The 12,474-nt window shown below is 37.3% G+C and overlaps 1 protein-coding gene across 3 annotated transcripts in view; it reads right to left on the bottom strand.

The window, feature by feature from the left end:
• Positions 1 to 12,474, bottom strand: part of ppp3cca (protein phosphatase 3, catalytic subunit, gamma isozyme, a) — a 33,414-nt gene that overhangs the window by 5,123 nt on the left and 15,817 nt on the right. For all 3 annotated transcript variants that reach the window (XM_024275595.2, XM_024275596.2, XM_024275598.2), the window contains exons 4-12: positions 10,010 to 10,121; positions 6,796 to 6,941; positions 6,574 to 6,713; positions 5,960 to 6,037; positions 5,790 to 5,884; positions 5,571 to 5,696; positions 5,412 to 5,489; positions 4,319 to 4,403; positions 3,126 to 3,223 (exon numbers count right to left, since the gene is read on the bottom strand). In XM_024275595.2, coding sequence (XP_024131363.1) covers positions 3,126 to 3,223; positions 4,319 to 4,403; positions 5,412 to 5,489; positions 5,571 to 5,696; positions 5,790 to 5,884; positions 5,960 to 6,037; positions 6,574 to 6,713; positions 6,796 to 6,941; positions 10,010 to 10,121 — 958 coding nt within the window. The remainder of the gene's footprint in view (positions 1 to 3,125; positions 3,224 to 4,318; positions 4,404 to 5,411; positions 5,490 to 5,570; positions 5,697 to 5,789; positions 5,885 to 5,959; positions 6,038 to 6,573; positions 6,714 to 6,795; positions 6,942 to 10,009; positions 10,122 to 12,474) is intronic.

Raw genomic sequence — 12,474 nt, 5'->3', positions numbered from 1 at the left:
TCGTGAGGATTTACATGAGGAGAGCTGAGAGGGGGAGATTTGTCTGAGCACTGAGGCCTGAAACTTGACTGTCATGTGCAGCAATAACACACCCTATAAAACCACTTGATCGGATTAGATTCACACTTTTCTGACACCCCTATCTCAACATAATCAAAACTTTTATATAAACCCGTTGTGTATAACTTGGTCCATGTTTTCTGCCCTGTAGTTCATCATCGTTCCACTAGGGGCAGTAGAAGGGCTTTTCAAAATGTCTGCCTCCATAAATTCTCAAAAACACTTTTGGAGGGAAAAGTTTTGCTAATTCTAAAACTTTGTGGTGAGAATAACTAGTATATTGTTATTAATGTTTTTTGATCACTACTTGCTTTATGAACGAATACAAATTTTGCATGGCGTTAAATTTCAGCTAAGGCAGTACTGACGCCATAACTGGATCCATGTATCATTCGTTTTTCAAAGTAAAATATACAAAAAAATAATATTAAAAACGACTATTTCATATAATTATTATTTTCTAAACTGTTACAGAGAAACTGTAACTCAAACTGATTTCTTCAAAATGGGAACTTCAAAAATGATTTGTTTTACTAGAGTAGTTTAGAAATTGATAAAGAAAATAAAGCAGTACTTTTTCCCCTTTTCAATTTTAGTTCTCATTTGAAAAACAAATGATACGTGGGTATTTTTTTATTTTTTATTTTTTCCTTCAATGTTGAGTTTCTCACAGGCGCGCAGGAGAAGCTCCACGAGCGCACAATCCTCCACGAGGGGTCGGAACTAGATTTAGGAGCGTAGGAATACTTTCACAGCCGAGCTGGCGAGGTCACATGTGCGTAAGAATACTCCCACGAGTGCGGAGAAGAGGTTTCACAGGACAGTCTCCACGCGCCCTCCTCTACTGCTGCGCCCGTGAAACCTTCACTGCGCGTGTGGAGTTTGATATATGCTCGTGGGGGACTTTTGGCAGAAATTCAAATTTTGCTGATAAATTATTCTTTAAAATACAGTCACATTTGACATGGTGAATAAATAAAAGGCCTTTTTTCCTAAACGCTCATGACAATATTTTTACATCTTAAACTAAAATTGTTGAAAACAAAACTTACCAAATCACTCAACATATTATAATTGATGAGATCTACATCTTATAAAAAAAATATATCACAATTTTCTCGTGAATTTTATCAAATGGTTTAAAAAACATTCTAGTTCTAAACAACTTGAATTTTCTGTCAATTCTTATATAAAGTTTTATATTTTTGTTTGAAGTCGTTGATGTTTTCCAGATGAATGAGATCCATGTCAACATATCAGCTTGTAAATTAAAACCAAAGCTAATTTTCTTTTAAAGTCCACAGTAATGCTTTCATTAAACCAAGCTATTTTATGAATATTTTATTGGTTTGCTTACAAAAAAAGACGAAAAAAGGCTAACAAATGTTAAGCAAAGCTCAAAATAAAACAATTTAGATAACCCTTTAACCCTTTAACTACCAACCAAGACAAAATCGATAAAAAAAAGATTGCTTCAAGAGAGTAATACACATATTTTAAAGTTTTAAAAATGTTTTCTACACTGTAAAAAGTAAAACACTGGATCAATTAACATTATTACATTTGAAAAAAAAAAAGGTTTTATCAGATTAAATGTTGAAGTTTAGTAAACCATCAACTCAAAATTTACATTTTGATGAAAACAAATAATTTCAAATGCAACAAAACACAAAACTTTTGTTTTATTTGATCCAATGTTGCACTTTTTTCAGGGTTTATGTGCTCTACTGTTTGGTAGAGCCGTCAGTTAAAGGGTTAAGCAAAAGTTTATAAAAACGTCTAATTGGGTGTTCCAAAGACCATGCTGCCGTTACTCACTGACTTCTCTCTTCACAATGAAGACCTCAGGTTCATTCAGCCAAAGTTTATAGTCTTTGAGGCGTGAGTGGCCTCTTATGAACATTTTCATATTCCTACTTTGTTTGCTGTATTCTGTGGTTAAAGGTTCCAAGTTGTGATTCTCTCAACAGTAAAGAGAAAAAAAAGTGCAAATCCTGTTCAGAGTATCAAGTTTGAACGCTGCAGCTGAGCATGAAAGGAGAAATCGAGTCCAGATGAAATCAAAAACACAATCCCTTCCCACCCGTCATTTGAACTGCCAACCTGGAAACGGGGGCAAGTAGAGCTGACATTGGCAATGACATTCTCTGAAAGGTCACAACATGTGGTTTCTCCTTCGATTGCTCTGAAGCGTTTGTAAGCCTCTAGTGTGGCAAAGCGTGGCTCCCAGCATGCCTTCTAGCGGGCGAGGCCAGGCGCTGGCCTTTACATCAAAGCGTCAGTAGCCACTTCCAGGTGACAGGCTGACCTCCCCGCCGTCCTGAAAACGTCCTGCTCCAGTGAAAAGAGGAAGGGGGGTTGACTCAAAGTGAGGCCGGAGCTTCCTGCGGTGGGCATGTGGTCATTGAAGTTAAACCTTTCAAAAAAACGGGGGCGCTAGTCTTTGCTCAACTCGAAATAGTAAAAGTGAAAAAGAAATATTTCCTGGATTTTAGTGGGATTGCTTTTTGCAGAAACCAAGGGGGGGGTTCTTGTGTAACTAATCCAGCAGTTACTGTTTTAGGCCAAACTAAAACTGGTTTGCAAAATATACCATATAGCTATTGGGTTAAAAGCTTGGCTATCATTCACAGTTGCAGGGAATATATCAGTATCGGTCAGAAAAAATGATATTGGCCCATTCCTAGTGTGAATGTGTAGATTTCAGTCATACACCTCCATTCAAAAATGCTTTTAAGCGTCCACCAAAGAGTTATGTGCATGCTAAAAGTTAGGAGTTTTCTTTTTAAAGTTAAATGCCTTATCTGGTACATCTGCAGATGTATCACTTCCTCTGTTCCTACCACTTTTTACAATCACACCACTAACTTTATAATTAAATGTTGACAGATCTGCAAGAATTCAGAATCCTTTCACACCTAAAAGTGTCTCTCCCACTTCTAAAACATTTAGTTTTCACAAAAGCGACTGGCTTGATCACAAAACAGAGAAGCTGTCCCTTTGTTATCCGGTTGTTAAACAGCCACTTGTGAGGAGGGAAGACAGAGAAGGTTTAAAAGACTCACCACTCTGCAAAGTCTGCTTCCCCCCTGACAGCACTCCCACTGGAAGGGTTCCCGTTGGGGTCAGGCCTTTCAGCGTCAACACACTTTCGCTTTCCTCCCTAATCAGCAGTAAAGACACAGATCCACAAACAGATTACATTCAACAAAGAGGAGCCCAGACGCTTGATAATACAGTAGGTCATGAGTCTGAAATCCTTCATTACTGAATGACAGACTTCCAGTTCCAACTACCTCCAAACTACAGCTCCCTGCTTCTCTGAGTAAATCAGACTAGTAGCAGTCACAGTGGATGATATTTATGTTTGACACAATTTGAGTTAATATAGTTTCAACTTTTTAACTGAGATGTCTTAGAATGACTGGAGATGGACAGATAGTAATTATGAATTATCATAACTGCATGTATTTTAGAAAATGTAAAATTAACTAACAAAATATGGTTAGAAAAAGTTTTTATTTTCTATTTTTCTGAATGTGTGTGTGTGTTCGGTCTCATGCAGTTGACTCTAGAACACATAAGTTCAAGTCAAGGCCCGGGGGCCAGATCCTTTTATATTTTAGTTATTAATGGCCCGATGTTATCTTGCCCTGATAACATATTGCAACACATTCTCATTCCCAAATCATCATAAACTGATGTCTGGTTAATGATCCTTCCACGTCAAAAACTGACATTTTGTGTGTCTCCAACTCGTCGTCTTTTGACGTCCATTTAAATCAAGGGCCCCCAACCTCCAGGCCGCAAACCGGTACCGATCCGGTAGTGTGACATGGACCGCACCGGTATCCTAACCCTCACCTTAACCCGGTACGGGACAGTCTATATAGCATGCAGGTCAGTACTGGTTCCGGATGCAGTACCAGATGCGGACCAGGCTAGGGTTAGGGTATTAAACCGTTGTTTAACCATTGTTTAATTTAAAAAGTTACATTTTTTAATTTTAAAAATGTTGTTTTTAATAAATGTTTATCCTACGGTGTGTTTTGGTTTTTTTCCCCGGTGTGCAGTTGAGTTCGACTCCTCTGCTTTAGAACATAATCTGGAGCAACGTCTCTTTTTAACAAACCGTTGAGGTGATTTGACCCTCCAATGCAAACATGCATAACGATCATAGACTCAATCAAAAAGGACATTTCCAGATTTTTTCCTTTTTTTTTTATCATTATTAGTAAAACACGTATCCAGGTCAGACCTCAGGACAGAGAAGACCCGGGCCATCTTCCCAACAGCTCGGATCTTGTTGCGGATGACCTCCTTCCGCATTGCTGATGTGCCTCCTGCAACACCAGACCGGTCAGGTTAGGACAGGTCAGGTTAGGACAGGTCATGTTAGGACAGGTCATGTTTTCTTTAAATTAACAACTCCATTTTTTATTTGATAACAACATCAAAAAACAACTTTAAAATATTGTGAAAGTAACACATATTTTAAAGTACTGAGGATGATCTTTCATTAATAGGAAATCTTAATTCTGTATTGCCAGAAAAAAAAGAAGAGATATAGACTTTTAAGAACAAGGAGCACAAAATGATACATGTTTTCTATATATGACCAGAACGTCACTTAGTGTGTTTTGTAAATGTTTTGTTTTGACAGTTTTTAGCTCATTAAAACTCATATGATAATACATTTTTTTTCATTTTGGACTTCATTTTGGACAATGTCATATAAAAACTGCAAAAACTGATACTACATTACTCTACCTTAACATTTAAATTGAAACAAAATAAACTGCATTTTACATTGCTACAATAACTTCTTCTACTTTTCTAGTGACAATTCAATTTTGGCCTTTCAAAATAAAAGCTTGAATTTGCATTTTAATTCAAAGCATGATAATTAAACAATCTTTTGCTTTTATTACATCCTCATAGTCTTTGAATGATCTATTTTACATATATTTAAGTGTAGATTGTTGGTTGAAGTTTTGCACAGAATGTTTCCAAGTTTGGCTTGGTAGAAATAAATGAAAAATTCTAACCCTATTGGCAGATTTTCTTTAAATATGAAAAAAAAAAAAAAAAATCTGCCAAAAGGGTGAAAAAAATACTCTTACCAAGAATTCTTGCTTTAGAAAAAAACTTTTTCTCAAACTAAAGTTATTTCACAATCAATATTTTTCTCGCAAGACAGAAAATAAGACAGTTATTCCTGAAAAAAGTGTCTGTTTACTTTCTCATGATTCAGTTTTTTTGCGGTGCATAATCATAAGATTTGATATAAAGATTTCTTTTGGCAAATGTTGCATAAAATCTAAGCTAACGTCAGACCGTTGTGGGTTTACCTTCATAAAGGTCGTCTCCTTCTGACATGAGCTCGTCATCAGAACAAATGTTCAGAACATTCACCAGCATTTCTGTCACTGTGCAGGAAAAGACATTTTAAAAAGCTCAAGTTCCTTTACATTCTTTTGTTTCAGTTTCCAATGCAAATAAATCAAGACCTTTTTCTCCAACGAAAGGCAAAGACCACGTGAACACATCCATGAAGTTGGGTAACCAGTACGGGTGAGGGGAGCAGTTGAACTGCCGGATGTTCATCACGTTGTTTTCATATTTTAATACGGCAGCTAGGAATAAGAGATTCAAAGACAACATTATTGATACGACAATAACTACATTTAGAAACATTGAGGAAAAAATAGAGATAATAAAGAAGAAACCTTTGTTGTTGTAGACGTCTAGATAATTTGGAGCTGAAAAGATTGTGATAAGTGATGGAAAGCCGGTGGTCTGACTCTTTCTATACATCCGATACCTGTGCAATCACAGAACAAAGTCTACTGAGCATTCAGAAGACAATCTTAGAAAAGACATTTCAGATCAAACTTACCCTGCATCTTGAGCTTCATGAGCTCTTATTACTGATAGCAAGTTATTATTTACCAAAAAGTCACAGACTGCAGCATAACTGCAAATAAAAGGAAAAAAAAACGTTAGTGAGACAGCAAATTTGTAAAAGAATCAGTGAAGTGATTTATGTTCCTACAATCCAACCAGATTTATCTATCTAAGGAAAGTCGTTTATGCCATTAAAACATCATTTCAAATGAAATAATTGATTATATCAATATTGGATATTGATGTAATGTAATATTAGCAATGACATGTGACCATACAGAGTGGTAGAATGTTCTATTTGTGGGCTGAACTTTATCAAGCTGAAATGTCAATGGATTTGAAATGAATTCTTGTTTATTTATTTGTTTGTTTGTTTGTTCACATATTTAATTTACACGATTGTTTTGAAAAAAACACAAGGAATCTGGAAAACTTCACCTGCACAGGTATTTATTTATAAAATGAAGCTTTTCACAGCAATTATTAGGTTCAAAATATTTCGGATTAAAGTAAATTCATTCGATTGATTAATTAATTGCAGGTCACCTAGTAATCCCACAAAAAACGAATCACACTACTTTTAAAATAAAGACCTGCGAGTTTCACCTGAAAAAGTAGGAGCAGCCTCTGACGGAGTTATGGTTGAAGTGTTCAGAAGTCTTCTCACTGCCGTAGTCCTCGCCGGGGTCAGCCCAGATGAGGTCACACATAGGCCCAAATGCAGGCGGCTCCTTAAACCTGTCTAACTGAGAGACACAAAACACAAGCAAGCTTAGACCACAATTATAACTCCACTTCATTTGGAGGTCAAAACGGCCGATGACTTACTTTCCTTATGTCATCTAAGCAGTTGATTTCAGGAGAGAGTCCCCCGTGTACACATAGGAACTGTTGGTTAAGCAGGGCAGCAAGGGGCAGGCAGTCAAAGGCTTCCATACAGGCATCATACACCCGCTCAGAGTATTTTATTTTACCTGCACCAAAAGAGCGAGAAACAAACAAATCAAGGTTTAGTAAAGTCTTCCTGCCAACATTATGACTGCAGGCAGAGGTTGGAGACAGATCAAAATGAGCTGAAATGAATGTCGCTATCAGATGATTTGGGTTATGATTTAGTCATTACACAACACACGTGACCTTGTGAAGTTCTCGATAGCAACAGCTACATATTAAAACCAAAAAAATGCATAACTGGCAGTGAAATCTAAGGCTTAGAAAAGCACATTTCTAAGTCAAGATCTGCTTCTGCCTTGAATTGCAGAAAAAGTCAAAACAAATTCCAGTATTGCTTCAAAAGTAATATATTCATTTGAAACTTTACATTTTTCACCACAGGGATGTCAAAAAAAGGCTTCATAAGCAGTTTTGACTTGGCATTAGGGCTCGGAATTACTGGGTACCCCACGATACGATGCAATACAGGATACATGGCTTACAATGTTGTTTAAACTGAAATAATTGGTAAAAATCATCACTAATAACTCAAATTACATAGAAGGAAAAATATTATATAAAAATATATATTTTCCCATTTATCCCCATGTATTTTTTAACTTGAACACAATCATAACTAGATATATAGCATTACCCGTGATTATGCAAGAGTTAATGCTGAATGTGGCCGCTAAAGACGGCAGAGCAGTGAGCTGAAAATGCTGAACCTCAAAGCTTGCTAAAATATTAGCTAAATGCCAGATTAGTAAAGAAACTGGAAACAGGTCTAAATGAGCCCACAGCAGCTAGCATAGTACTAAGATGTTAGCTTAGCTCCAAATTAGGCAAAGAAAACTGGAAACAGGTCTAAATTAGCCAAAAACAACTAGCATAATGCTAAAATGTTATCAAAACTCCAAATTGGCCAAAAAAATGGAAACATGTCTAAATTACAACATAACATTGTAACAACAGTGTTGTTACAATGTTATGTTGTAAACATAAACAGCAGGCATGCTTACAGAGAGAAAATAATCATAAAATAAAAACAGTATAAAATAAGAAAAAAGATTTAAATGAAGAAAACAAAAATATTAAAATAAAAAGAAGCTAGAGATTTTCTCAAAGTCCAATACTTTCTGATTCATTGAAAAGTTTCACAGCGTTTTGGTCTTAAGATATTTAACGTATGAGAAAAAAAGTTGCAGTTCTCTACGAAATACACAACATTTTGGTGTGGATTTTAAAAACTTGTTTTTATGTATTAAAAATGTACCATGTATTATTGGTGTGTTAATTATTATACAGTGCAATATTTTTTATAATCAAACCAAACTAAATATTTTCTTTTTTAAGTTTAGGAGTATGCAGAAATTGAGTAAACACAATCCTCCCAAAAAGTTGAGGTAAACATAAAATCATAAAATAAACGTGTTGTTTCATTATGTGTGTTACAAAAAGTACAGTTACAGCATTCAAATCTAAATCGCCTTGAATATAGCAGGAATTTAATGTTGTTTGAAAGAAGATTGTGGGAGACGAAGAAAAATACTGCAGTAAAGAGGAAAACAGAATTGCTATCTTAGCGCTATAATGGTGCTTTCTAATGTCGCCATCACTGTCTGTCAATTAGGGGTGGCAACAGCGGCTCCACACCAACCGTCCTGTTCCATTTATCTATGGTTCTACAATGGATGGGGGACGTCAACAGGTACGGGTCAGAACTGTTTAATAATTTCATTTTACAATGGAAAGCTCAAAATAACGGATTAAACCGGACCAATCAGTGGAAAAGAGGCTGAACAGTCAGGGGAACCATGGACACCTTCTACAGAAGAACCTTCAGAAATCCTGACCGTGCACTAGGTGTGGGGCCAGGAAAGTATCTACAGGTCTTTTAATCACAGCACCTAAGAAGATTCAATGCACTTCTCTTTCCTCCCTCCAGACTTTATGACATTTGTTTAACCTGCATGGCCCTCCACACTGCAGGTTATCTTACATCTTTAGTCCTCTGCTGTCTCTGCTCCAGGACCAGCAGAAGATGGTTTACTCCTCCAGACTGTCAGGCAGCTGAACTCTTTTTGTTCTATTCTATTTACCTATTGCATGCACAAACTCCCATCACCCAACTGTTGACAAAAATGATCTTCACTGCTAAGAACACTCTTCTAAAGCATCTTCAGAGTAAAAGTCGGATTAAAGTTGAGACCATCAACTCTACTACAAAAAAAAAGGACTCGCCTGTTTGCATTAACAGCTTGAAACAAGATCTAATACATACATACAAAACTGATGAGGCTTATTTTAACTAAAAAGTTTGTAACTATTGTTATTTTTTGATAAATACTTTCAAATTTGATCACAATCCTCACACACAGGAGCCAGCAATTTACCCAGAATCCTCTGAGGAGTTCCATTCAGGTTTGCATAACAAACTGTAGAACTGCATCTGTAAATCCAGAGTCTATCAGGCTCTGCGTCAAATCTGACAGGTGGTGCAGAGCGTACAACTGCACACACACACACACAGATGTAGAAAGTGAAAGCAGCTAGCAAGGCTGCTTTTTCTGACTGTCAATGCGTCTTTGTTTCTGAGTTTGCATACCAGCACGTCCACACCCGCTTCACCAACGCACAGACTTTTGAATGGATTTATAAACACTCAGCCATGGCACACAGCAACCTGTGTGTGTGTGTGTGTGTGTGTGTGGAACTGTCTGAAAAGCATCAGCACGATGCTCTCCTGCCTCCAGCATTTCAACTCGAATAGCAACGCTTGTAAGGAGACGTTGCTGGAGATGAGCTGCCACATTTTGTGACAGGATTTCATGAGTGCTCCATGGTGCTCCTTGGAGTGTGTCCTACTTGTGGAAATCTAGAGTTTTTAGTGTAAGCACATGTCTTCATTTTGATTCCAGTTTTGTGTCTGAGGTATGTAACAAAGATGAGAGAACTAGAGAATTTAGCAATCTGTGCATTACGAATTAGCAATTCTGACTGATGATGCCAGCAACGCATGAAAAAGAAACGATGAAGCAAGGTGAAAGGAGAGCAGGATCACATTAGTCTGCTTGGACTTCATATGGTTGTGAAGTGCTGCACTTACATTCCTGCTTGAAGGTGAAGTACTCTGTGAGATGTCGGCACTCATGGTTCCCACGCAGAAGGAACAGAGTTGTGGGGTGGTTAATCTTGAGAGACCACAGGTAGAGGACACACTGGAAAACCAAAAGCAAAGGAAAGAAAGACATCAGAGATGCACGCTTAAAACGACATCAGCACAGAATACTAATACTACAATAGAAAGACACGTATTGTTGAAAGCACAGAACAGAAATCCATCTTCTAAACCTGTTATGTTCATGTTCAGGGTCACGGAGAATACCCAGCTGCTGAAGGACGAAGGCAGAGTAAAACCTCAACAGTTTGCCAGTCCATCACAAGGCAACCACACACACTCACAATCACAACTAACAGGACGATTTAGAATCACCAGTTGACCTATAAAGCATGTTTTTGGATTGTGGGGAGAAGGAAACTGGAGTGCACACTCCACACAGCTGGGGTTTAAACCAGGAATGACTCAACCACTACACCACTGTCCAGTCTCATCCCTAAACAACTGGAAAAGAAAAATCCTTCACTCTTGTTTAGAGAAATTATTAGCTTCTTTTTTTAATGTAGATTGTCATCCAAATCAATGAGTGACGAACACTTTCTTTTAGTAAACATGAGAAATAAGCAGAATTTAAAGACATAAAAAAAATACACACACACACACACATCCTTTAAGCCACTTGTGTTAAAGTAAAGGATCCGGCCCTCCAGATCATTTTATTTTTTTGTCATTAATGGCCCGATGTTATCTTGCCCTCATTTATAACTCGTATAATTTTGACAAAATATATTTATACAGAGAGTAAAATATTGAAAGTTATTTAAGGTTTAAGTTAATTTATTCTGAAATGATATTCCTGCCTTTTCATTATTCAGGCTATTTTAAAGTTTAGGTAATATTTCAGCTACATGCTAGCTTTTTTGCCTAACCTAAGCTTTTTTAAATTTATTTTATTTTTGTTCATTTTTAAGGCTAATTTGGCATTTAGCTAATATTTTAGCTGGCTATCAGCTTCAACACCTTTAGCTATCAATTTCAGCATCTTCAGCTATCAGCACTAGCATCTTCAGCGGCCAAATTCAGTTTACAGCATTCACACTAGAATTATTGCAGGTAATGTTATATTTCTAGTTCATAATTATTTTAAAAAGTTACAGATTTAAAGTTTTAAAAATTTAGTTTTAGAGTGTTCAACAAATGTCTATCCTGTTTGGACCGCGTCCTAAAGTGTGATTTAGGTTTTGGCCCCTTGTGTGATTGCTTTAAGCTGTCAAACTTTAGGTGAATCTCATACTTCCATTGCTGGGGCAGCCAGTTACCCCTGCCTTTTTTTTTTACCTAAACTTAATAGAAGAAGAAATGGCCCATTGAAAAAAATATAAAGTTGTGATGATTCTGTGCACGCCGGTTAAAATGAATTCTAGTGAGCATATTTAGTGGTCAGTTACCCAATCCCAATTGAGATGTTTTGGAAAAATTCATAATACATTTTGCAACCTTTAAATATCTTTGTCTTCTCCGAGGCTTCAATCCAGTGGGACATGCCCGGAACACCTCTCCAGGAGGCATCCGGATCAGATGCCCAAGCTACATCAACTGGCTCCTCTCAATGTGGAGGAGAAGCGGCTCTATTCCAAGTTCTCTCCAGGTGACCGAGCTTCTCACCCTATCTCTAAGAGAATCCCCAGCCACCCTCCGGAGGAAACTCACTCGTGAACAAGAATCCAAGATATTTAAACCCCTCCACATGAGGCAAGAGCACTCCACCCTCCACTCTACTTCGCCAAAAAACTATACATGCATTTAGGTAATAACTAAATATTAGCAGCTCTTTCAGATCTGGATCTGTCCTTTATATTATGGGTCAAACTTTCACACAGTTTCTTTTACTCTCGCTTTAGTCTCACATCTCTTTAATGGATTGTGAACACTTGTGTTTGGTCCATATAACCTTGACATTTAGTCACAATTCACCCATCATTGACTCATTACTCTAGTGCAGGGGTCTCCAAACTACAGATACAGATTATTTTGTTAGCCTACAAACCTCAGCCCAGCATCATAGAAGAAAACAGATATGTGGCCCCGCACAGGAAAAGGTTTGGAGTCTAGTATTAACATCTAGTATCAGGTATGATAGTCGAGTATGTAAAATTCTACATAAAGTCCAATCCAAACGAACTTGCTGTCCCCTTCTCATGAGGTAGTGTTGAACAGCAATCGCTTCGCAGGCTGAGCCCATTCCTGACCAGCATCAACTACAGTCTGCTGAGAAACTGCTGGAAAAAGATGCCAAGGTAACATAAGCAGCAGGTGTGTTTTCACATAACTGATTATGTGAGCGAAAGGGAAGAGGAGAGCTATAACTGACCTGTCTCCATCATTTATGACACTAAGAAGAACCCTGAAGTGTAAAGTTTAAGTGAATGTGTTGGGGGAACTGTCCCCGTGAC

The sequence above is a fragment of the Oryzias melastigma genome, linkage group LG9 (genome assembly GCF_002922805.2).
Source record: "Oryzias melastigma strain HK-1 linkage group LG9, ASM292280v2, whole genome shotgun sequence".
Taxonomy (NCBI): Eukaryota; Metazoa; Chordata; class Actinopteri; order Beloniformes; family Adrianichthyidae; genus Oryzias; species Oryzias melastigma.
This window is presented reverse-complemented; position numbering and strand designations above follow the sequence as displayed.